The 25950-nt window shown below is 40.6% G+C and overlaps 1 protein-coding gene across 10 annotated transcripts in view; it reads left to right on the top strand.

Annotated features, from left to right (window-relative positions):
- Positions 1–3445: 3445 nt before the first annotated feature.
- The window catches only part of DDHD1 (DDHD domain containing 1), a 113587-nt gene continuing 91082 nt past the window's right edge, over positions 3446–25950 (top strand). For 7 of the 10 annotated variants that reach the window (XM_058739088.1, XM_058739081.1, XM_058739086.1 and 4 more), the window contains exon 1: positions 3446–4450. In XM_058739088.1, the coding sequence (XP_058595071.1) occupies positions 3622–4450 (829 nt within the window). In that variant the 5' untranslated portion in view covers positions 3446–3621. The remainder of the gene's footprint in view (positions 4451–25950) is intronic. The other 3 variants (XM_058739090.1, XM_058739087.1, XM_058739083.1) reach the window with 1 other exon arrangement.

Genomic DNA, 25950 nt, shown 5'->3' with positions numbered 1-25950 from the left:
TGTCTATGAGCCATGAAGATCTCACCACACACATCTGCCGGCACCATGATCTTGAACTTCCCAGCCTCCAGTTGTGAGAAATAAATGTTTATTGTTGATAAGCTATGCAGTTTATGGTATTTTGTTAAAGTAGCATAAAAACACTAGGACATTCAAACTGGATAAATAGTAATCCTACAAAAATAAAAAGTACAATAAAAATTGTAATGTAGTGGATGGCTTATCAAATCGGAGATAGAGCAAATAGGGGTATGGCTATATAGCCACCCTCTTTCTTCATTCTAAATTTTCCATCACATACTTTGGACAAAGTCATTTCAAATATGGGTGTGGGTTATTGGCTCAGTATAAACCGCATGGCATAAGGCTACTCCTGATATTTTTATACAGGTGAAAATGGATTAAAATGAGCAACAGGGAAACCTTAGAGAAAAAAAGGGAAAGGGGGTATAAAATTGCACCATGTAACTTTCAGGAGATAAGGAGGGGAAGATGGTTGTTGTTGCTAGATAGCCCCAGTCATATATATCTAATGGGGAAGAGAAGATGGCAGGATGTGCAGATGAATTACTTCAGTCTTTAATAGTACAAACCACCTGCCTTTGCCTCTTTTTTCTCTCCCACACTCACAGGAACTCCCCCAGGCTTGGTTCCACCTCCACCTGGTTATTGCAGCAGCCTAGATACACAAATACCAGAAGTCTGAATCAATCAAACTTATTTGGCTTACCCGTAGGAGGCTTGATCTTGGGTAATGACTAAAATATAATGCTTTACATACATACCATGAATGTTCAGATACTGCTGTGTCAACTGCATACAATAATAATGTAGAGTAGTGATAAGGAGCCACCTGACACCTATGCCAACAAGTTCAGACTGCACAGAGGAAACCTTCCCCCCCCCTTATCAGGATATTATGATCTAAAAAGATACTCAAAAGAGCAAAAGTAGGAGAGTAGTAGCAGGAAGGATGATTTTTTTTAAGCAGAAAAGAAAGCTGAGAAGAGCAACTTCATGGCCTTTGCCTCGACATGGCTAAGGAATAACAAGCAAATAAGCACATACAGTTGCACGAAATTAGAAATTATATTTTCACGTATCTTTTACTCACTGTCAGCCTGGGGCCAGCCACACGGGTCTGTCCTTCTAGTTCGGCTCACTTCCAAGAGGCAGAAGCAATCTCAACTCCCCAAAATACTGAGTGACATCTCCCTTCACCAAAGTCTAAACCAAAATAGTGAAATCAGAAAAGAATGTGGGATTCCCTTCTCCTGTCAACTGGATTGTGGGGTTTGTTTGTTTGTTTTTGTTTTTTTTTTTTTTCATCATCTTTGAGGATCAAGAGCCTCTTAAGGCTACCTAAAAGAGTATGGCCTTACACAATGGACCAGAAGAGGATAACTCCCAGATTAGGGGACAGGAGTCCCCAAGATGGTGAAAACATTAGGGGGACAAGTGAAATTCAAGATTGTGAAAACCACTACCCACGGTTTACTATCAAGATTGCCTATGCCAGAGAACTAAAGAAAAATGGTGGAAATCTTGATATGATCACAACATTTAAACAATAGAAATATGCATTTAATACAAGGTAGAGAGTAATCTTTTTTTATAAAGGATAATATTCATTAATAGGAGTTGTATGGTCCTAATGAGTTAACATTTGGCTAAAATAATCAGAAGTCATACAGGTAGGCTATGCTCCATCAAGAAACCTAAAGAAATAGACATATTTTAAACGTTGTTATCTCTTATTTTGAATCCACTTCATGGTACTTATCATACCCTACGATAATGTATCTGTTTATTTGCCTATATCCCCCACTAGACTATAAGGTCCTTAAAGAAGGAACTGAGTCTCTCCCGTTCTCTTTTTTATTGACACCCAGAACAGAGGTGACTATCAAAGCACTGTAGAATAAATACTTTCATGGGAAGTAAACAGAGCAAAGCTCATAACTAAACTTCATATTCTGCATGTTGTCATAGAAAGACTGGAGAAGAAACTGAAAAGCAAGCATTCAGAAAGCAGTATAAATGGAGATGAGGGTTCTGATCTTAGACGTTTGAGTCAGGGCTGCAGTGTTCAGTCGGACAGGTTGTTCACTACATAAAATTATCATTTGGGCAATGGCACAAATTGGAGCAAAACAAACCATACTCTGCTTTCCAAAATATGAATTGCAACACTGTTTTGTATCTTACCTTGCACACAGGAAGCAATGTCCTTTCAAATTCATCTAACACTGTACAAGCTAGAGATCATCCTGCTTTAAATTATGACTTAATCTAACAGGTTAGATCACAAGGCAAGAAAAACTGCCCCAGGAATCTGATTCCTCCACCAAAGGAGTAAAAGAAACAGTGAAGATTGTCTGGTCATGAATTGAGAACACTGAGGTTGGAGATTGTTTTTCTCTGGATTCTCAACATAGGGTGATGTGCTTATAAAATTACTTTTTTGTAGTATAAAATAACTACATAGGGGAGCTTCAGCATTCAATCTGATCCCAGAATGTAAGCTGCAGAATCAGAGATGCGTAAAGAACATGAAGAAACTGTTGGATCATAGAATTCCATTGCTGGAAGACATTTTAGAGATCATCTGGTTCAATAATCACTTCATTTTACAGATGAGGAAACCAAAAAGATCAAGGAGATGAAGTGACTTGCCTGTGGTTAGGTTGTAAAACTAAGTCTAGAACCTAATGTTTTCTGGCTTTCAAAATAATAATCTATCACAATCGGTTGCACTTGCCATCATTATAATGAACGTTGATTATGCACCCACTGTGTGGGAGAGGTTGAGACATATGGACTTGGTCTCCATCAATGGCCTAACAGTGAGGTTGAGAAAACAGGAAACAAGTATCGAAAAATAAACAATAATATGAGGTGGCTTCTGAAGAGAGGTTTAGACTCTGGTTTCTGAGTGGCATTGGTGATGTCAACATTAGAGATCGCACGTATGCGGTGGGGTGCCTTCGTGTGGGCCTACAGCTCTGGAGGAACCAGAGCTAGGTGACTGAGAAGGTCCAAATGAGGACCTAAGATCACAAAAGCAGTGTCAGGAGAACCCAACTTCCAGAGGCCTCTCGTGTACCTTAAGCCCTTGGGCTCATGACCCAGATTGCCTGGATGAGTGGGATAAAGCTTCTCCTCATCTGGGCTCTGAACCTCAGAAAGGCGGGGGCCGAGGCAGGTGTGCAGGGAGAAGAAAGAGGAGGCGTAAGAGAATTGAGAAATCCTAAGAGTTGCAGGTACCCTGAGCTGACCCGCTACCGCAGGCCAGAGGGGAAAGCCACGAGGCTAACGCCAGGCGCCGGCAGACAAGATGCTTCCGGTGCGGCGCGCGCGGCCCTAGGGGCGGGGCCGGCGCTAAGCACCGCCCACGTCGGGCTGCGCGACAATGGGGCGGGCCTTGGAACGTGCCTGCGGCTGCCGCTGGCCTCCGAGGGGCGGAGCCACCGCTGCTGCTGCCGCTGCCGCCGCAGCCCCGGTTGGGATTTGAAAGATTAAAAACTACCGGTGGAGAGGGCGACGGCGTTGAATGTGTGGCGGAAGCGCTGGGGGCCGCGGCTCGGCGCGGGGCCGGGCAGCCGGCGGCGTCTCCACACCATGAATTACCCGGGCCGCGGGTCTCCGCGGAGCCCTGAGCATAACGGCCGGGGCGGTGGCAACGCAGCCTGGGAGCTGGGCTCAGATGCGGAGCCGGCGTTCGGCGGCGGCGTGTGCTGCTTCGACCACCTGCCCGGCGGGGACCCTGGCGACGGCGAGGTGCCCCTGGCCCTGCTGCGCGGAGAGCCCGGGCTGCACTTGGCGCCGGGCGCGGAGGACCACAACCACCACCTGACGTTCGACTCCTGTCTCAGTGATGAGACCTACGACTTCAGCTCCGCGGAGTCCGGTTCTTCGCTGCGCTACTACAGCGAAGGCGAGAGTGGCGGCGGCGGCAGTTCCTCGTCGCTGCACCCGCCGCCCCAGCCGCCGCTGGTCCCGTCGAGCGCTGGGGGCAGCGGGGCGGCGGGAGGAGGGCTCGGGGAGAGGAAGCGCACCCGGCCTGGCGGCGCGGCCGCCCGGCATCGCTACGAGGTAGTGACCGAACTTGGCCCGGAGGAGGTTCGCTGGTTCTACAAGGAGGACAAGAAGACCTGGAAGCCCTTCATCGGCTATGACTCGCTCCGCATCGAGCTCGCTTTCCGAACGCTGCTGCAGGCCACGGGTGGCCTGCCCCGGGCCGGGGACCCGGACGGCGACCCTGTGTGCGGCCCAGCCTCCAGCTCCGGGGAGGACTACGATGAGGACCGCGTCTGCGGCTTCTGCCCGCGCGGCGCGGGGCACGAGCCCGAGATGGAGGAGCTGGTGAACATCGAGCGGGTGTGTGTGCGGGGCGGCCTGTACGAGGTGGATGTGACCCAAGGAGAGTGCTACCCGGTGTACTGGAACCGTGAGTAGCCGGCCGGGGGAGGGAGCGGGACGGGCTGCTTCTGCGGGGGCCGAGGAGCACCCGGGTGGGTTCGGGATTGACCGCCGCGGAGAGGGAGGCGTTTGAGGCCTGGCGTTTGGTAGGAGCAGGATGGAGATTAGACCCGCAGCGCCGGCAGGTGAAGGGTGAATGAGCAGATGGCAAAATAACAAGCCGCCTGGGGTCAGTAGAAGATACCGCCAGGGTAGCGCTTCCTGGGTGAGCTGGGTGCTGCTGCCATCCCTTGGAGGTGATCCAGGAACGGATGCCCAGCCCGAAGGTTTAATTTCGTGATCCTACCTGAGCTTTGTCCACCTGGGGATCTGATTCAGTCTTATTTACTCTGAACTGCCTATGATTTAAAGAGCAGCCTGTCCTCTGAAGTGGGAATGCTTGAGGTGATCTGTACGAGAATCAACAGTTAAGTTATGGGCTCGGGGGGAAAAAAAACAGTACAGCGGGAAAGGAAAGGAGATAGGTGGTTTCCACCGGGTGCGTTCGGGAGAAATGAAGAGCAGTGCTGGCAAATGGGTCCGCTCACTCTCTGTGGAATACTCGTTTTTGTCTCTTAGGTTCTTGTTTACGTATTCTCAATTTGCCTCCTAACCTTGAAAAGTGGCAAGGCCTATGCCTTGGTTTCCTCATTTATAAAATAGGGATGCTTGTATCTATGTCGTAGAGTAAATGAAATAATGTACCTAACTGGCCGGAAACTGTGCTTGGCACACGTGTGATATAAGTTAACAATGGGTTCTTCTTCAATTAGATAACAACACAAATAAGTTTGTAATTAAATTAGATTGAAAGCAAATGTTACATACGTAATATATGTATATTCTACTCTAATGAAACTTTTGGCCACCAGTAATTTGTAATATATAGTTTTAGTTTTATGGGCCTAGTGCCTTAACTCAGATGTCTTCATTGACTGTTACTAGCCTTAGGTCTTCCATGTATTTTATAATATTCTATTTTGTATTAATATATATTGGTGACTTAGCTTCCTTTCTGTATTTTAAGCAATTTATGGGCAGAGTTCACCTTTATCTTCATACTCTCATTGAGCCTAGTGCAGTAGATATTTAATAAATAGGCATTGAATTGCATGGGTGATTCTGATAATGTTAAAACATTCATATGTTAAGCCTGAGTCCCTAAGATAGCAATTACAGTATGTATCAAGTCACCAAATAAAATAAGCATGGCAGAAAATTAAATTTGTCACTGACATTGAAGGCATTTGTTAACATTTTCACAAGGCCAGATTCATATGGGATTTGTCACATCACTCCCTTTAATTACAAGCTCACTAAGGATGGGGTATGCTTATGTTCACTCATTCATTTATTCATTCATTCAGCTCTTTACTTCTTGACAAGTATTTGTGTGTGCATAATACAGAGTCTTGTGAAGGCATGGGAAAGGTGGAAGAAAGGACAATCCTTACTCTGCAGGAGTTTTCCACTTAGTCTTTTCAAATGTCCTAGACATCACTATAGATTTTTTTTCCTTTGAATATAGAAGAACAGGACTTAGCGGAGCCAGAAAGTTGGGTAAAACTTTGCAGGGCATCCTTGGAGAGGAGTCTGGAGACCAAAGAATGAATGAATCCTACCCTTAAATTGACTAAAGTATGTTCACCTAGAATGTTGCGTACTCTTTTGGTTTATGATAAAATTGTTAATGCTTGCATAGTGCTTTACTGTTTATAAAGTGATTTTTCACATTCTTTCATAGTGATATCATTCTCTTTATGAAGAGACAGGCTCAGTGAAATTAATGAACTTGTCCAAGGTTACTCAGCTAGAAGTGATGAAGCATTTTAAAATCTAGTGTGGTGTCCAAAGAGCATCTGACCCACCCACCACCCAAGGGTAACGGTATCAGGAAAGCTTTCCACATAATGTAAGACTGAGTTCTAAAGGGTGAATTGAAGCAAAAAAAATTGGGGAGATGCAAGGAAAGGCTTTTCAGCCAGACGGGGTAACATATGCAGGGACAGAGAAGCATGAAATTACATGGCATTTGGAGGAAATTAGGGCTGCACCTACAGCAGCCAAGACACATAGGGTAGGCTTGGGATTTGACCATAACAGAGACAGAGTTGTTTGGTCAAGGGCAGGTGGAAATTGTGAAGGGAGGACCTGCCTTTGAATGGTACATCTGGGAGAGTAACTAGGAAAGGAACAAGATAGATATGCAATGCTAAAGACTTTGAACTTTATCCTGTGAGTATTAAGAAATGAAACAATTGAAAGTTCTCTATTACTTAGGTGATTAATTCAAAGGTTAAATTGAAGAGTTGGGAAATATCATTACAATGGTCTTGTCATAAATCAAGAGAAAATCAGTAAGGGCTTTCAGAAGTTAATCTGAAAGGAAATGTGGACTTAGTCATCTCACATTTTCTTTTCAAAAGCAGATGGCCAACAGACCAGTTATAAGTTATAAATTAGTGTTAACTAGCATGACAGCAACACCTATTTTGACTCCATTTTAGCATTTTCTAAATACTTTTCTGTGGTATACAATCCTGTGGGTGTCCCAGGCCTTCCTCATGAGCTACAATGGAAATACAGTAGTGCTTTTTGTCCATATTTTACCACTCCCCACAAAATCCCCACTCCCATGTCACTTTGCTCCAATTGGTTCTTCAGGTCTCTGTATTATGTAAATTCTCACGTTTCTCTTGCGGGGGAGAGGGGTCAGTCCCAGTATGGTCTCTTCAGCTTTCGCAGCTTCTGACTTTCTTCTCATTTTACTTTTTTAACCTTTCTGGAAACTTTCTGAATGGTGGCAATGAAAGTTTAAAAAAAAAAACAAAAAAAAAACAACTCCTGGGGCACTTGTGTGGCTCAGTTGGTTAAGTGTCCGACTTCGACTCAGGTCATGGTCTCACAGTTCCTGAGTTTAGGCTATACCTCAGGTTCTCTGCTGTCAGTGCAGAGCCTGCTTCAGATCCTCTCCCCCTTCCCTCTAACACTCTCTCTTTCTCTCCCTCAAAATTAAATACACATTAAAAAAATTAAAATTTAAAAAAACTTCCAAAAATTCCTACAAAGTGGTAGTAGGATTCCAGTGCTGATTTGGGCTTTTTGTGACCTAATTGAGCCCACTACACCTGGGTGTCAAGGCCAGTAAGTTAGTTATGCTCAGTCTAAAAGAAATGTGTCATTTATATTTGTTCTTCCTTTTGAACTCTTACTAGCAGATAAAATTTGAACCAATTTTGGGTACATGAATCAGAAGGGAAATAGAATTTGTCTTCTATAGACAGGAAGCCAATATTATTATATATGAAAAAAGTGTTGTAGGAAATTTATTTTCATTTTATTGTCTGTTTGGATATTTTTCTTACTGCCTGTAGACATTGTAGATAAAAATTGATTATTGCTGAGTAATGGCTAAGTGAACTCCCTTGTTCCCCTTCTTCCTAAACTACTTGTAGCCATTTCATAGGCTTATTTTGAGAATTATTGTATATAACGTGCCTGGAACAATGGTTGGCACAAAGTACTAAGTTTAACTCTATGTGGATCTCAGAAAACAATAATCCTTATTTGTAGAAATTCACATGAAAGTTAATAAGGTTGACCAGTGCCAAATTGTCAAGTACCCGAGGTTTGTTGTTACTGGCCTTTACGTCATCACAGGTGAAAGAGTGTTTGTAAAGAACTAGCAAGAAAGTGGCCCAAGCATTTAGTAATAGTGGTGGAAAGGCATATGGAACATTATGGAGATACTTAATGAGTTTAGAATAGTCTCAAAGCAATTCTTATGGCAGTGATGTGTGCATTATGCACAAGGGAGTATGTAATTTCCATTTATTGACTAAAGTTATTTATTTGACCAAATATTTATATGAATGTGTAGTTTCTTCCCCCTCCCCCACTTTCTGGTATACTTGAGGTCTACTTGCATTATTATAATTCTAAACCATTTTCAAACATTTTAGAAATTAACCAGTCTTCATGATATATTGAGGAAAAAATAATACTCCCACCAAAATGAGATAGAAAAATAAGGGCTCTTTCTGAAAGTACCCAAATTAAATGGTGTTTATTAATTCAGCATGACTGTAACCGTCTCTTCGGTCTTTGTCATTTAAGGGTTAATAACCATAATAATTAATAATCATTCGAGGCACAGGGCATCATGGGAAAGTAATGGAGTCCAACCTGGTAGAAGGCACTCTTTCTTGATCAGTTTCTGCCTCCAGTAAAGCAAACTATAGGGAGTAGAGACCAGATATTGTCATGCCTGATTCTGAAAAAGTGTTGAGTCTTTTCTTTCTAACTGCATTGTCTCCCAGTAGCCCAGACTGGAAAGCAGCCTTGGGCTGTATTGGAACCCTGGCTGCTCAGGTTTGCAGAATCCTGGCAGAAGTTTTCTGAGAACCCTGTTTTAGATCAAGCCTGCTTTAGACTGCATTTTTCAGTGGCCTCCTGAAAGAGTACAAAGATAAGAATGACACTGAGAGATCTGTATGGAGGGCAGGACTTAGTACAACCTGGCCAAGGTATTCAGGACTTTTGTTTTCCTTTACATTGTACCATTACTTTAAAACTGATCTAGTTATCAGTTATTGATCCACCTTATTTGTATATGGCACAAATGTAATAATGCATGTTGTACACGTGCTTTATATAAATGTTCAGAGTCATTGGTATGTCTTTCTTTACTCCATATGTCACCCCCCCCCTTTTTTCCCTCCTTTACAAGTTTTTCATAAAAGAGAACTTTCGTACTGCTCCTTCTTCCAAATCTTATACCCTGGGTCTTTTATCTCCACATCACACCCTATAGTTTCTGCTTTGCTAAGATCTTTGATGCTTTGATGTCTGGAACTTTAGGGGTGATCCTTTTCTGATCGGGGGTGGGGGAGCTGGATGTGCTGGTCATGGAATCCTCATAAAATTATGGACACTGGGTGAAGAGAGTAGGGAGATAGAAGGGAGAGGGAAATGGGAAATGCACTCACAGGAAGCCTAAGATGATTATTGGGGCAAAAGAGGTGGTGAGGTAGACAGTTCTAGAATCCCTGATAGTTGGGAAATCTAATCTACGTCCTTTATCTTTTATGAGTGTAATAACATTTAACCTGTACATGTTATCAAGAGAAACTTCATCACTGATAAAGGGTATAAATACTAGTCTGTCTGTCTGTCTGTCTCTCTCTGTCTCTCTCTCTGTCTCTCTCTCTCTCTCTCTTTTTTTTGGCCAGGGTACATCTCTAAAAGCTAAATTAAAAGTGGAACAAGAAAAAACATCATTTTTTTAGAGCCAGTTTATATAATTTACAATTCTACTCTTTTGTGTCCACTTTGGTAAAGGGAAATTATACTCACAAAAGATGTTGAATCACTGACAAATGAGTGGATTAATGGAATGAAAGGCAAAATGTAGATACTTTTTGGTACTCCCAGATTAGGGGACAGGAGTCCCCAAGATGGTGAAAACATTAGGGGACAAGTGAAATTCAAGATTGTGAAAACCACTACCCACGGTTTATTATCAAGATTGCCAATGCCAGAGAACTAAAGAAAAATGGTGGAAATCTTGATATGATCATATAAAAATAATTCTATTTTATGTACTGCTTTCTAATTTTATGTTGCCATACAAGAATAAACTATATATTTATTAATATTTATTCTAATGTCTTATTACATTAAGCTATATCTAGATAATCTTTATAATCATTGTATGTTTAAATAAAATCTGTCAAATGACTTGAGGCCAGGCCAGCCTTTGGAAATTACGTTGTTATTGGTACTTCTGTACCCCAGGACTTCAGGTATCTGGAAATCTTAGACAAATATAAATTCCATCTGAATGGAGATCTTTTCCAAATAGTCGAGAGTTAAGAGTTTATTTGCTAAAGTATAATTTTAACTATATGAATGGGAATCTCTCTCTAATATTACTAATTCACTTTTTGGCCACTTCTCAGTGAACCATCATTGTGAAAACTGATGTAGGATAGCACTTGAGACACATGATATGGGACAAAGAACTAGATTAACTGTGCCAAACATACATCTTCTATATCATATGCTATGGAAGGTGCTGCTCAGTAACTTTAGGTGATGCACAGGGAGCAGAATTGGAATTACTTCTAAGCCTTCATATTACTCTTTATTACAAATGATCAACTTTCAGTTAGTATTTTATTGACTGAATCCATTATTTTCTTCTCATTCTATAGAATTGCTTCTAGATAGGCTTCTAGATAGGGTATCTCCTGTCCTCCTATTTCATCCATCTAGATCTTCACTAAGGCTCTGGTATGTTTTAACATTAAGTACCCCCAAGTTTTTTATGCTTTAGAGAACAAAGTCTTGGGGCTCCTGGGTGGCTCAGTCATCTAAACAGCCCCTACTCTTGATTTCAGTTCAGGTCATGATCTCACAGTGGCAAGATCTCCACACATGGAAGACAGTCTCCCTGTCCTTCTGCCCCTCCCCCGCATGCACCCTCATGTGTGCACCCTCTCTCTCCCTCTCAAAAAAAAAAAGAAAAAACAGTCTTGCTGTGAATCAAAAGACAGTCATTGAAAAGAGAGAGTCCTTCTTAAATATGGAGAACAAACAGAGGGTTACTGAAGGGGTTGTGGGAGGGGGGAAGGGCTAAATGGATAAGGGGCATTAAGAAATCTACTCCTGAAATCATTGTTGTGCTATATGCTAACTAACTGGGATGTAAATTGAAAAAATAAATTAAAAAAATCAGAAAGAAAAGAGAGTCTACTAGGAAGAGATTGTTGAGGACCGCTCAAACTGAAGAAAGCACAATACGGCTGTTGAAGCACTTTTAATGGCACTCACTCTACCATGCTGGCTGTCCTGCTGAAATGAACCTTTAGGATATGGTTAGCACTAAATAAGGCAGGTGTGTATGTCTGTAAGGTTTATGAACAGATGCTTGCCTTTGCTTGACATTTTCATTGTATTGCTAACCACGCTTACTCTTTTTATATGAGGTTAGCACTACTACCATGGTTGTGTTCTTTGTCTTTCACTAGAAAAAATTGGGACCTTATATTTTAGAATATCTTTTTTGGATATAGTATATTTTTATTTTTAACCTGTTTGCTATTTTGCCTGTCATTTTATATAAACTACATCACGCATTACACTTTTTTTGGTGGGTGAGAAAGGTGTTACTGTACTTCACATATAACAAATGTTCCTAATCCTGGAATACTGGATTGAATTGTTTGGAATTCTGATTGCCCGACAGGATTCTGTCTTTCATGGACAGACCTAGAACCCATCAAAATGTAGGGTAGGTCACACATTAAGGGTGGATCTGGTTTACAACCTTTGTTTTCAAAATAGCTTTTACCCTACCTCAGGTCATCAGTTTTATCTCTGCCACTTCCATTTCAATTCTTACTAGTTTTTCTAGAGAGGCAGCATTGTATCTTGTTTATAAATGTAAATGACCACTGGAGTCACCTGTCTGGGTCAGAATCCCAGCTCTGCCATAAACTGTCTGTCTGTGGGCAACTTAAATTCTCTGTGCCCCAGTTCCTTCTGTAAAATGTGGATAATAGGACCTACCTCCTAGGATTATTGTAGTAAACGTGTTAAAATATTCAAAGATCTTGAAACATCTCATGATAGATAGTAAGTTCTATATAACAGTTAGTGTTATTACTTCTCCATTTTCCTGCCTCTTCTGTCCTTTCAAATTTACAACCCACTTGACATTCTTGGCTTTCAGCTCTCCTATTTCAATTTGTAGTCTCTTTCCTGACATAACCTTTTCTTTGGCCTTGACTCTTGGTAATCGACTCGCAATTAGGCACAGTCCTAGAACAACCCCTTGTGAACTGTCGCTTGCTCCTATGAGAAACCCTGACGGATTTTTGCCGAGTCTTTCAGGCCCCAGAAAGAGCCGTGCTGCTGTCTTGAGCTTTCCTGGTTTGTGCATCAGAGGTGTGCACGGTTCTCTTACAAATCTACTGACTGTGGGAAAGGAGGAATTCCTTCACATGAAAGTATTCTAAGTTTTTGAGCATCTACTTTTTTTGGTATGCGGCTCCTGTCACCAGCTGTGGGAGGTACTGACTTCACCCCCAAAGCTCATTTAGAACATCTCCACCAGCTACCAGGATTTTTAATACAATAGAGAAGTTGACGGCTTTCTAAAAGACTGCTCAGTTTTCAGTTGAGGCAGAGCCAGTAGTGTTCTTGGTCTTCTGCCATGCTGGCAAGAAAGAAGTGGCCCATAATTCCTTTTACAGTGGAGACTTCAATATGAAAATTTTGAAGCAATCGATTCCTCTTAATTGACCTGCAGTTGAACCAGTAGTGGTAGGAATGGCAGCTAAGTTCTGGCACCAAGAGTAAGATCTAGCTTCAAATATGAATCTACCTTTAGTCCAGGGGTTTGAAGGAGCCATCTCTCACCAGCACTGGCAATAAAAGCTGAGTAGGCTCAGAAAACAGATCTTTGTTGCCAGTTTCCCTCAGTTTGAATCCTTGATTTATCATAGCCATATGACTTGAGGCAAGTTATAATCTCTCCATGGCCCAGTTTCTCCTGTGTAAATGGGATAATAATCCCTGCTTCGTGGGGTTGTTATAAAGATTCTGTTAAAATTCACATATGTAGAGTACTTAGCATAGTACCTGGTTCAATAAGTGTTAGCTATTATATTTAACCCATTTTGATATATTGGCTATTAAACAAGAAACCTAGCTTCTGGAAATTAAAAAGTGTGTGGTTGACCTATTTTATTTGGGAAAAAGAAGAGTGGGAATATATGGCTCAACCAAAATTATTTCAGCCTTAAATGTGATGACCATATACACCCTTAACACATATGTACACACATAGTCCTTCCCCCTTCCCCCTCCCTCCCCCTTCCCCCTCCCTCCCCCCTCCCTCCCCCTTCCCCTCCCCTCTTCTCCCTCCCCCCTCCCTCCCCCCTCCCCCCTCCCTCCCCCCTCCCCCCTCCCTCCCCCCCTCCCCCCTCCCTCCCCCCTCCCTCCTCCCCCCTCCCTCCCCTCCCCCTCCCTCCCCCTTCCCCCTCCCCCCTCCCTCCCTCCCCTTTCCCCCTCCCCCTCCCTCCCTCCCCTTTCCCCCTCCCCCCTCCCTCCCTCTCCCTTCCCCCTCCCCCCTCCCCCTCCCTCCCCCTTCCCCCTCCCTCCCCCTTTTCTTTTTTTTTTTTTTCAACTTTTTTTTTTTTTTTTTTTTTTTTTGGGACAGAGAGAGACAGAGCATGAACGGGGGAGGGGCAGAGAGAGAGGGAGACACAGAATCGGAAACAGGCTCCAGGCTCCGAGCCATCAGCCCAGAGCCCGACGCGGGGCTCGAACTCACGGACCGCGAGATCGTGACCTGGCTGCAGTCGGACGCTCAACCGACTGCGCCACCCAGGCGCCCCTCCCCCTTTTCTATAGATAGATCTCTGTGTTCATTTTAAACCTCCTTAATCTTACCCACCACCACCATTCTCCCTCCAGAGTTCTGGGAATCACAATGAAGTACCACATTACAGGGACCTTAAGTCCTCTTGTAGGCTCTGGCGTTGAATAAAACTAAGACCTTTCAGTGTGGTGAGGACAGTGAAATACACTTCAGCCTTTCAGTCACCTTTACTGGGTTCCCTTGCCTGTGGAATGGCATCCAATCTTAGACCAGTACTTTGCAGTACTTTCATCGAGCCTAACAGTCACTGGGAAGATTATTAAAAATGTAGATTTTTAGGGGCGCCTAGGTGGCTCAGTCAGTTGAGCGTCTGAATTCAGCTCAGGTCAGGGTCTCTCAGTTTGTGAGTTTGAGCCTCACGTTGGGCTCTGTGCTGACAGCTCAGAGTCTGCTTCAGATACTCTGTCCCTGTCTCTCTCTGCTCCTCACCTGCTCACGTTCTCTCTCTCAAAAAAATAATTTTTTTAAAAATGTAGATTTTTAGATCTCATCCTTGGAGATTAGAGTCAAGAGATCTGTGAATCTTTCTGTTTAATATGTACCTCAAGTAATTCTGATTGCAGGGGGTTTATAGACCTCACATTGATAACTTTGTCAATTCATTAATTCCTCCAGTCTAAATGGCTCTCAAATGCCTCATCTTAGGTTGTCTTCATTTTCAATCTGAGAATAACCAGTTCAGCCACTCCCAGGTTGTATTTTAGGTGGTTCACAAGGAACCAGCCCTTGACCCACAAATTGGTATCTTTATTTCATCTTTGTTTTTCTTTTACCTATTTCTGCTCTGCCTTTCCAGTTTAAAACTTCCATATTTCTATTGATTTTCTGTAAACTCATTCTGTCAATTATTGAGGAGGAAGAAGTCCTCAACTATAATTGTGGATTTATTCTTTTAGTTCTGTTGATTTTGGTTTCTTATATTTTGAAGCTCTATTATTAGATGCATACACATTGAGGATTGTTGTATCCTTTTGATGAAATAAAGCCTTGATCATTTTGAAATGTCCCCCTTTATCTCTTATTTATTTCTTATATTGGTGTCCACTTTGAAACTAATTTAGACACTCAACTTTCTTTTGATTTAGTATTTGTATAATATGCCTTATTCTTTTACTTTTGTTTTTGTTTGTTTACTTTTTTTGTTTAATGTTTATTTATTTTTGAGAGGGAGAGAGAGAGCGCAAATCAGGGAAGGGCAGAGAGCGACGAAGGCACAGAATCTGAAGCAGGCTCCAGGCTCTGAGCTGTCAGCACAGAGCCTGATGCGGGGCTCGAACTCATGAGCTGTGAGATCATGACCTGTACCGAAGTCAGACGTTTAACCGATTGAGCCACCCAGGTGCCCCCTTATTCTTTTACTTTTAAATGTGCATGTGTTTTAGACGTCTTAGATATTGTTTTTTAAACTCTGTTCTGACAAATGCTGACCTTTTTTTTTTTTTTAATTTTTTTTTAACGTTTATTTATTTTTGAGACAGAGAGAGACAGAGCATGAACAGGGGAGGGTCACAGAGAGAGGGAGACACAGAATCTGAAACAGGCTCCAGGCTCTGAGCTGCCGGCACAGAGGCCGATGCGGGGCTCGAACTCACAGACCGCGAGATCGTGACCTGAGCCGAAGTCGGACGCTTAACTGACCAGGCACCCCACAAATGCTGACTTTTATTTGGTGTTTTAGGCCATTTTTATTTAATATGATTAATGCTACGTTTGAGTTTAAATTGACCATCTTGCTAGTGTTTTTCTATTTGTACCATTATTCTTTGTTCCTTTTTTCCTTTTCCTGCCTTCTTTTGCTTTATTTGTTATGATTCTCTTTTAGGGATACCTTTTTCATATTTTTCCTGGTTGGTGTTCTGTGATATTTTTGGATTATAATTACACATGTATTAGATCATTTGGTATTGTCCCACAGCTCTTGGATGCTCTATTCTGTTTTTTGTCTACCACTTTTGTGTGTGTTTGTTTCAGTTTGGATAACTTCTGTTGACTTCAAGTTCACTGATTCTTTCCTCAGCTGTGTTGAGTCTACTGATGAACCCATCAAAAGTATTCTTTATCTCTCTTCCTGTGTTTTTAATTTCTACCAATTTTTTATTCTTTCTTGTAGTTTCCATCTCTGTGCTGATATCCATCTGATTATACATGTTGCCCACCTTTTCCACCAGAGCCTTTAGCATATTGATCACAGTTATTTTAAATTCTCTAATCATTCCAACATCTGGGACATCTCTGATCTAATTCTGTTTTATCTATTGATGGTATGTTTTCTTTCTTGCTTTTTTGTATGTCTCAACTTTTTATTGAAAGCTGGACATCTTGTATAGGACAGTAGTGTAATTAGCCTAGAAATAGTTACACCTTATCTTTTGCTTGGCCTTTAGTATGAGAGATTGATCAATCTGGTTGAGAGTTAAGCTGGTTGGGTTTTGTCACTGTAGCTGTTATCATCAATGCACCACAGGCTTCAAAGTCCCCTGGCATTACCTTCTATTTAGGGTGAAGGCTGGTTTGCCACAGAGTTTTTCTCCATGCTGTTTTCCTCCCCCAGCAGTAGATTAAATGCTTGCTATATTGGTGATGATGGTAGGAGAGTGGAGAAGGGGCATTCTTTGTTCTGATTCAGCCTCATTCTTAGGCACAGTATCTGAATCTTGAGAATGGGTCCTTCTCAGTGATTCTGCCTCTACCCCACCTATAGGAAACCTCATGGTCAAGACCCAGGACAGTGCCCTGCCCCTACACCAAGGGTTTTTTTCTAGTGCCTTTTTCCAGCTGCTGTGGGTCTTCATCGGTGCCCTAAAAGCAACAGTGTTTTCTGCCCTTCTAACAATCACTTACGTCATTTGTTCCATAGGTGAGATAGGAAAGACCCGGGCAAAGCTTCATATTTTTCCCATAGCTGCTGCCATTCCCTCCTCCAGGCCTGCACCATGCACCTTTTTCAGGTTTCTCATCCTTGTCCCAGTCATTCTTAGGAGCTTTTTGTAAAGTTTTTGAAGAAGAATGTGCAAGGGGATACAGTTACTCTGTGTCTGAGGCCCCAGGGATCCTATGCTCTCACTGTAGCCCACTTTACCATTAGCAATTTGTTAAAAACAATTTTAGTTGAAATCTTTTTATTTACTTTTATGACATCTGGTATCTACCCCTAACAAGCAAGTACTCATAACTAGTTTCTTCCTGTCTTAGATATTGTATTAGTTAGTTGCCCTGTGACCTCGGGTCTCTGAAAAATTTGATAAAAATTACAGTTTTAGAAATTAAATGTATGTCTTTTGTTTGAAGGGCAAGACCAATGCTCTTCTAGCTTTCTACATTCTAAGCAAAGACTGAGATTCAGTTATACTCTTGTGTTTTTATTTTTGTAGTGGTTACTCTAGGATTTTCAGAGTGCATCTTTAACTTGTCACAGTCTGACTTCAGAAATTATTTTGTCACTTCATGTAGAGTGAAAGAACCTTATTAGTGTACTTCCATTTACCCTCACAACCATTTTGGCTATTGTTACACATTTTACTCCTACATATGTTATAAACCCCAAAATCGTTTTTGCTTTAAGAGGTCAATTTTTAAGAGATTTATTTAAATGAAAAAAAAAAGTCTTATATTTACCAGATATTTGTCATTTCTATTGTTCTTCATTCCTTTATGGAAATTCTGCTTGAAGACCTTCCTTTACCTTTTCTCTTAGTGCATATTTGCTGATGAGAAATTTTCTTGGCTTTTCTCTTTAAAAGTCTTTATTTCTTCCTCATTTTTGACAGATATTTTTGCTGGATATAAAATCCTAGGTTAACATTTTTCCCCCTTCAGAACTTAAACGTGTCACTTCATTGTCTTTCATTTGTATATTTTCTCTTTTTGTCAGTTTATTTTGAGAGACAGAGCAAGCGTAAGCGGGGGTTGGGGGGAGGAGGAGCAGAGAGAAAGGAAGAATCCCAAGCAGGCTCCAGCTGTCAGCGCAGAGCCCCTGTAGGGCTTCAATTCACAAACTGTGAGATCATGGCCTGAGCCGAAATCAGATGCTTAACTGACTGAACCACCCAGGTACCCCTCATCTGTATATTTTCTGATGAGAAAATCCTGTTACTTTTTCTTCTCATTGTCATCTTTTTTTCTGGCAGCTTTTCCATCCCCAATTTGATTATGTGCCTTGGTGTGGCTTTCTTCATATTTCTTCTGCAGAGGATTTTTTGAGGTTCTAGGAACTGTGGGTTTATAGTTTTCATCAAATTTGGGAAATATTTGGCTATTATTTCCCTGAAAAAATTTTTTTTTCTGTTTACCCTACCCCTTTTCTGGGATTCCTACTACATGTATGTTAGCCTGCCTGATACTGTCTTATAGCTTTGTGCATTTTCTGTTTTAGCAATTTCTTTTTACTCTGTATTTAATTTTGGATGGTTTCTATTGTTATGTTTTTGAATGGTCTTTTGCTTTGTTATAAACTTCAAGAAGTTCACTGGTCTTCTGCAATTTGTAAGCCACAGTTGCTCTCATTTGGTATATTATTTCTGATGTTGTTATTTTTCATCTACAGAAATTCAGTTTAAGTATTTTTTTATATCTTCCATGCCCTTCATCACGTTCATGTTTTCCTCCACCTTCTTGAATCTATAGAGTGTAATGGTTTTAATATCGTTAGTCTGCTAATTTTACCATCTGTGTTGTTTCTGGATCTGTTGCCATTGGCTGACTTTTTCTTCGGTTATGGGTTAGATTTTTGTGCTGCTTTAACACTTGTTCTTTTTTTTTTTTTTTTTTGGATACCAGATACTGTGAATTTCCTGGTGTGTGCTGGATTTTGTAGGATTTCTTTAATATTGTTGGGCTTTTCTCTAGTACACAGTTAAGTTCAAATTTGTTTGATCCTATCAAGGCTTTCTTTTGACCTTTATTAAGGTGGTCAGAGCTGCCTTTAGTTTTGGGACCATTTATCCTGACTACTAAGGCAATACCTTTCTGAGGACATTACTCAGGCCCTAGGGAATCAGGTCTTTTTTACTCTTGATCACTGGAACTTGAACTTTTCCCAGCATTATATGAGCTCTAAAGATTGGTACACTTACTCCTTTCCAGTGGTCTTTTTCCTTGGCCTCAGATCATTTTCTCCCATGTGTGCATGGATAAGTTGTTGACCAAAGTCTCAAAGAAACTCCTCTAGAGATCTTCAGCACTGTCTTTCTGTATAGCCCTCTATTTACCAATATTTTACTCCACAGATTCTATCTACCTTGGCCTCTTTGCACTCTGAGCCATTTGGCATCTGAGCAAGACTGCCAGGCTCTGTTTGGGTTATCTCTCCCAGTGTTGCAGAACAGAAGCTCCAGCCACTGAGCTTGGGCAGCTGCACGAGTTCTCCCATGATCACGGTCTTCTGCCTGTTGTGCAATATCTGAAAATCGTCGTTCATACACATTTTTTATTAAAGATTTCTTTTTTTTTTTTTTTTAAACTATTCTTGAGAGAGGTAGAAAGCAAGCAGGGGAGGGGGCAGAGAGAGAGGGAGACAGAATCCCAAAGTAAGCTCTACGCTGTCAGCACGGAGGCTGATTACAGGCTCTAACTCACAAACTGTGAGATGATGACCTGAATTGAAACCAGAAGTCCAGACACTTAACCGACTGAGCCACCCAGGCGCCCCATTGTTCCATGTATTTTATCTGATTTTCTAGTTGTTTAAGGTGGGGCAGCAAACCCAGTGTGCATTACTCCATCATGACTAGAAATAGAAGTCTGTTCTTCCAATTTAGCAAACTGATTTACTCTTTACATTCTTGGTGGTCTTTTTTATGTCTCTTTTTGTTAGGCACAACCTATTACTCTCATATTGTATGTGTCTTTCTGCCCAGGAGTTTTGGAATGGACACTTATAACACCTTTAGTGAGCTAACATGAGTCAAGCGGCTGTTTGCCATACTTAATGAGAATCAAGATGTCTTCTGCAGCTGTTTTTTTTGGGCTATAGGGTAGAAGTGATTGTTAGACTTGTTAGACTGCCTCTTTCTGCTGGCATATTACATTCAGCCTACCAAACCAACTGCTACATTTAATTTCTCATGCTTCCTAGTTTCCATCTTTTTTTTTTTTTTTCTATTTCTTACAGCTCCATGTAAAAACAGACTCTTGAGGATCTGTTTTCACATCAAAGGAACCCCCCCCCCCCACCCCCTTCACTGGTATCAGTGGGAAATAAATCAGAGCACTGGATTAACCTGCCAGTCACAGTATGTCTGCAGTGATCTCATCTGTAGGTTTTAAGCTTATATTTAGTTTTTGGATTTCACCAGTTGTCATAGTGTGAGGTTTTCATTTTGGAAGAGATGGCAGGGGAAAAGGGAGCTTAGTTAAGCCAAATGGCTTGAGGATTCTAGAAAGCTAGTCTTGATCTAGCCAGATTTAACCACTGCATGTGGTTTTAGAAACTTAAAAAGGTGTTAGGTGAATTAGAGTAACACCATAATTAGGAATGGTATTTTATAATTTACAGAGTACTTTCACATACATTGTTTTATTAATCCCTATTATAACCTTGCAATGAGATAGAATATCCTCGTGTTACCGATGGATACAGAGAGAAGTTAAAAATGGAACTAGAATTAGGCCAAGCCTTCTGAGTCTTAACCAGTTCCCTTTCTCCTATATACCAACTGTGACCTCACAGATTGTACCATCTGAGCAGATGTGAAGATTATATGCCAGTAATACTTAATATCTTAGATTATTTTGTAACCTATGTAAAAATCACTTGCCCATTTTTACTGCTCCTTATTCCTTCTATTTGATGATTTTTAAATATATTCCTCAAGTTTCTTGTGACTTTAGGCTTAGGAATTTTTTAAATGTTTTCTTCAGGTTCTTTTTGCATATGTTCACATTTTTGTTTTTATGCTTGTTAGCATTCTGAATTTTGACTACATGAATCTTTCTTTTCTCCCTTGTTCCTCTTTTTTACAAAAGATTTTAGCTTTTCTTTTGACTTTTGACCCAATTTAGAGCTTACATTCTGAAATGATCACATCTCATTTATAGCCACTGAAACCACCTAAAGAGAAACTGTTTTGACCAACTGACATTTGTTTGCCATCTTCCTAAACTTTGTGCTTCTCTCTTATAATGTGAATTATTTTCTTTCAATACTTTTTTTAACTCAGCAGATCACATTTTATTATTTTCATTCTATAAATATTCATCTAGTGTCTGTTAGGTAACAGAAAAGAGGGATCATCTCTACCTCAAGTTTGCAAAAAGCTTTCCAGAGAAGTGGATACTTGACTTGGATCTTAAAGGGTATTATTGGCAGAGGGAATGGTTATTGGCCTGGATTCTTGAAGAAGGACTCATACATTCAGAGGACTCGAGGTTCTCTTGGGCAAGAGCATTGGGAATAAGGGAGAAAAGGGTAGAAGAAAGAAACTGGATATAGGTAGCCAAAGACTAGATCAGTCTTTTTTCATACTGGAAATTTAGATTTATCATGTGAGAATACAACACTGGAAGGCATAAAATGGGGCAATACCTTGATCAGATTTGCATTTTGAGGTTATGACTTTGGCAGCAGTATAGAAGATAAATGGAAATCTGGAAATGTGATGTCATAATCAGGAAGAGTAGTAAAGGAGTTATTGTAATATTCAAGAGAGAAGCAGGGTCTAAGGCAACACTTTATGAATGGTTATTAGAGGGTTGGAGGAAGATGTTAAGGAAGTAGAAGATGTTAAGGAAGAATAAGGAAGTAGAATATACACTGTCAATGCCATATGAGTAAGAGGGAGGGTAATCCAACTTAACCCTAATGTTTTTAACTTGGGTGGATTATGGAGGAAGAAAAGATTTCCTACCCAAGTTCACCTTGGGGTGGCAGAAGGAGGGTGAATAGTTTATGTCTATATATTGCATTTAAGGTGCCTATTGCACACCCAGATAGAAAGCATCCAATGGGCAGTTGGATATATAGGTCTGGAGATCAGAAGAAAACAGTATTGCAATTAAAGATGCAAAGATCTCAATTTAAGCCAAGGTCTCTAAAATGTACATGCAAACACTCTATTGGGGATGTTAAATGAAAATGTTTGAATTTGTATTTACTTTCTATTTCATCCCTTCAAGTTTTCTACTTTTGAATGTTTTCTAATGTATGTAATATATGTAGAACAGTAATACATATGCATAATTTAGAAGTAAGTATGTATGAGAATGTGCTCAAAATATTTTTGGTGATTACTAATTTAAGCTGGTTGCGAACTAGTGTTCACTTCTGAGTATTTTGCTTTACAATAACAACCTGGAGAACTTTTAAAAAATATATGTTTCTGGGGTGCCTGGGTGGTTCAATTGGTTAAGCATCCAACTCTTAGTTTCGGCTCAGGTCATGATCTCATGGTTTGTGGGATCAAGCCCCATGCTGGGCTCCATGCTGACATCCAGGAGCCTGCTTTGGATTCTCATTCTCATTCTCTCTCTCTCTCTCTCTCTCTCTCTCTCTCTCTCTCTCTCAAAATAAATAAAGTTTTAAAAAATACATATTTCTGGATCCTATCTCCAGAAGGTTATGATCTATTAAGTATGTAGAAAGAAATCTGGAAAATCCGTTTTTTAACTTAATTCCTAAAGTGATTCTGATAGTTGGCCAAGTTTGAGAGAACCAATGTTAAAACTGTGAAAAACATGTACAGTATAGAAAGAGAGTGATACTTTGCTGATTCTGAAAGGTCAAATTTGTTAATTCATATTCTTTTGATTTAATAATCTGATGGAATATGGCCATGGTATTGAACTGATTATCTCCACTAAGCTAAAATTAACGTTAACAATTCAAAAGTCTGTTTTCATGTTATATACTCCATTTTTGGCACAGGTTTTTTTCTCATATCCACGCATATTATATCAAACATTTTTTTAACTAGCCAAGGACCTAGAGAACTTTTTTCCTAAGCATGTAAAATTCTGCATTGCTTAGACCTACCCAAATATTAAACGTGGAAGGCTAAAGACAAAAGAGCCAATGATTTAAAGCTTTTCCTCCATTTGAAATGAGATTGCAAACAGCACCTAAAATCTGCTGCCTTTGAATTAAAATTTGAGAAAAGTATGAAAATGCAATGGGAAAACCTGAAAGGATCATGTCATAAAAATTTTTGAGAACTGCTGTGGGCTGAATTTTGTCCTCCCCACAAACATTTGGTAAAGCCCTAATCACTACCTCAGAATGTGACTGTGTGTGGAGATAGGGCCTTTAATGAGATGATTAAGTTAAAATAAAGCTATTAGAGGTAGGCACTAACCTAGTTTGACTGGTGTCATCAGAAGAGGAAATTTGGACACGGAACAAGTCAGGAGGGATGCATGTGCACAAAGAAAAGACCATGTGGGTTTGTAGTGAGAGAAGCCTCAGGAGAAACGAAAGATGCAAACACCTTGGTCTTGAACTTCTAGCCTCCAGAATTGTGAGAAAATAAATTTCTCTGGTTTAAACCACCCAGAATGTGGTATTTTGTTATGGCAGCCCCAACAAACCAATACAAGAACAGTAAATTGCTTATTAAACTTTATAGAAGAACTAAGAAATATATAAGGTTCTAAAACCCAAAGGGCCATGTTCCCTGAATCAAAAGAAAGCAAGCAGTATTTAGGGTATATTAAATTGCCCTGAGTTTCTCACCTCTAAGAAATTGTTTTAAACTTGGTGAGTAGTAGATATTATTGACAGTAGCTCTTGCCTAAACATAATTTAGTATTCCTAGTGTAATTGTTACTTTCAGATGTGGCCCTGGCTATGTTTTGAGGTGTAAGTATTTCTTTCATAAGATGGAATTTTGTGTGATTGCTAACTCTGAACCCAGTTTTGCAATTATAACATTGTGGCCAAGCTAAATGATGATTAGGGTAACGATTGTGTAATTATTTTTGTCCTACATTATTCTTCCAGATTATAGTTTCTTGCGCAGTGAATGAACAAGTATTCAGGTATTCAAATGGAAGGTAATATTTTGATATCAAGATCCTAATATACTACCTTTCATTCTATTTACCAATAAAACTTCCTTTGCATACATAATACATTTTTATTTTATCACCCACCCTCTGAGAACTGTCAGTTTATTATTACTTTTTTCACAACCACCTCCACCACCTTTTTTTTTTTTTTTTAAGACTTTATTTTTAAGTAATCTCTATACCTACCACAGGGCTTGAATTTACAACCCTGAGACTAAAAGTCACATACTCTACCAACTGAGCCAGCCAAGTGCCCCCAATTTATTATTAATTATTGGTTTTATTTTTAATATCTCAAGTATATGAAAAGAGCTAGGTAACATAACCAGCAATCAGTACTCCCTGTCATTTAGCTTAACAAATTAAACATTGCAGATTATAATCAATATCTCTTCTGTGACCCGTTCTATTCCCCTTTCTTCAGTCCAGAAGTAACCACCCTCCTTAATCTGTTATTCATTTCCATACACTTTTTAGATTATTATATCCATAGGCTTTTGTGTGTGTGTGTGTTTGTGTGTGTGTGGGTGTATGTGCTTGTTTTGGCTTTATGTAAATGCCATTTCTGTTTGTTTCCTTCTGCAATTTGCTTTCTGGTTCAGGTTAGGTTTTTGAGATTTATCCATGCGGAATCATGTAACTCCAGCTGTTCATTTTTACCTCGAATAGTAGTGTTATATTGTATGAATATACCACAGTTTGTTTTCCTCTTTGGGCAAGCCGTTGTTTGCAATTTTTCACTATTATGAACAGTGCTGTAATAAACAGTTTTATATACATCTCCTGTGCAGATGTGCCAGAATTTCTCTAGAGTATATACCTAGGAATGGCACTGTTTCAGATTCCATCTTTCTCTGCTTACTAATGAATCTGAGTATATTTCATGCTATGTATTTATTGACTATTTGGGGTTGGGTTTTTTTCTGTGAAAATCTCGTTATATCAGTTAAGAGTCCAATAAGGAGCAAAAAGACACAGTAATTTCACCAGAGAAATTGTAACATAATTATTGGAGGAATGAACAGGGCAAAGAGAACTCTGTGAAGAATACAGAATTCGAAGATGCACACAGCAGCCAGCACCCCTATGACTGAGCTAGAGCACCCCAGGAAGAGGCCATTTCCTCTCAGGCCTGAGATTCTGACCTTGTTGGAGAATGAGACCGTGGTCACTGAGGTGCCACCCCAGTAGGACGGCTGGAAATCTACCCGCTGGACAGCTGGGAGAGGCCTTCCACAGGGAGGTGCCTGGGGACTTGGGGGTGCCTAGCAGGTGACCTTCTGCTCTGAAACTGCTTGGGGTGGGGGTGCTGCCCATGGGAAGGCACTACTGCTGTTAGCACAGGGGTGCTGCTGAAAAGTAAAATGTACACCCTGCAAGAACCCAATAAGGTGAGCACACCAGAACTAGGGAGAGAAACCCCTTCCTCCTCCATCATGAAAGATGATTTGGTGGAAGTAGTTCATCAATATATTAGGCACAAATGGTTTAGGTAGGCCTCTGTGGGACTGATTCTGGAAACTTATCTACTATTTACAGCATTAATTCTATAAGAAGTATATTCAGAGTTCCTAAATAGTTAAGTTCACAATAAACCTTAAGAATGATTTTTCTTAATCTTCACTCTTTCTTTTCCATCCTCCTGGTCTCTCCTATCTCCTCCTTATGTCTTCTATTTTTCTTATATCTAATCCTTGCTGATTTCTTCTTCCCCCTGAATACCAATACTCCACCATCCTTATTTTCCCTTACTCCATGACTTTGTTCCACTCTAAGTCCTGTGTAGTCAGGTTGGCTGTGTACGTTCCTAGAGCAGTGAATTATAGGCCTGCCTTGGACCCCAGTGCATAAAGCTACAGGGGCATGCTAAGCTGGAGGGAAAGGTGAAGACTTGCTTTCTATACATAAAATGCAGAGTGTAATATGGGTTGAAATAGTTCTTGAAAACAGTCCTTTAGAAGTCTTAACAGTTGTTCTCTCTGCCTCCTGGTGGAAGTGTGGCTTTTTATACATAAATATCTTTATTACCAGGTTTCCCCCAC

Source organism: Neofelis nebulosa, chromosome 7 (assembly GCF_028018385.1).
Source record: "Neofelis nebulosa isolate mNeoNeb1 chromosome 7, mNeoNeb1.pri, whole genome shotgun sequence".
In the NCBI taxonomy this organism is placed as follows: domain Eukaryota; kingdom Metazoa; phylum Chordata; class Mammalia; order Carnivora; family Felidae; genus Neofelis; species Neofelis nebulosa.
Note: the sequence above shows the minus strand (reverse complement) of the source record. Positions and strands in the feature narration are given on the sequence as shown.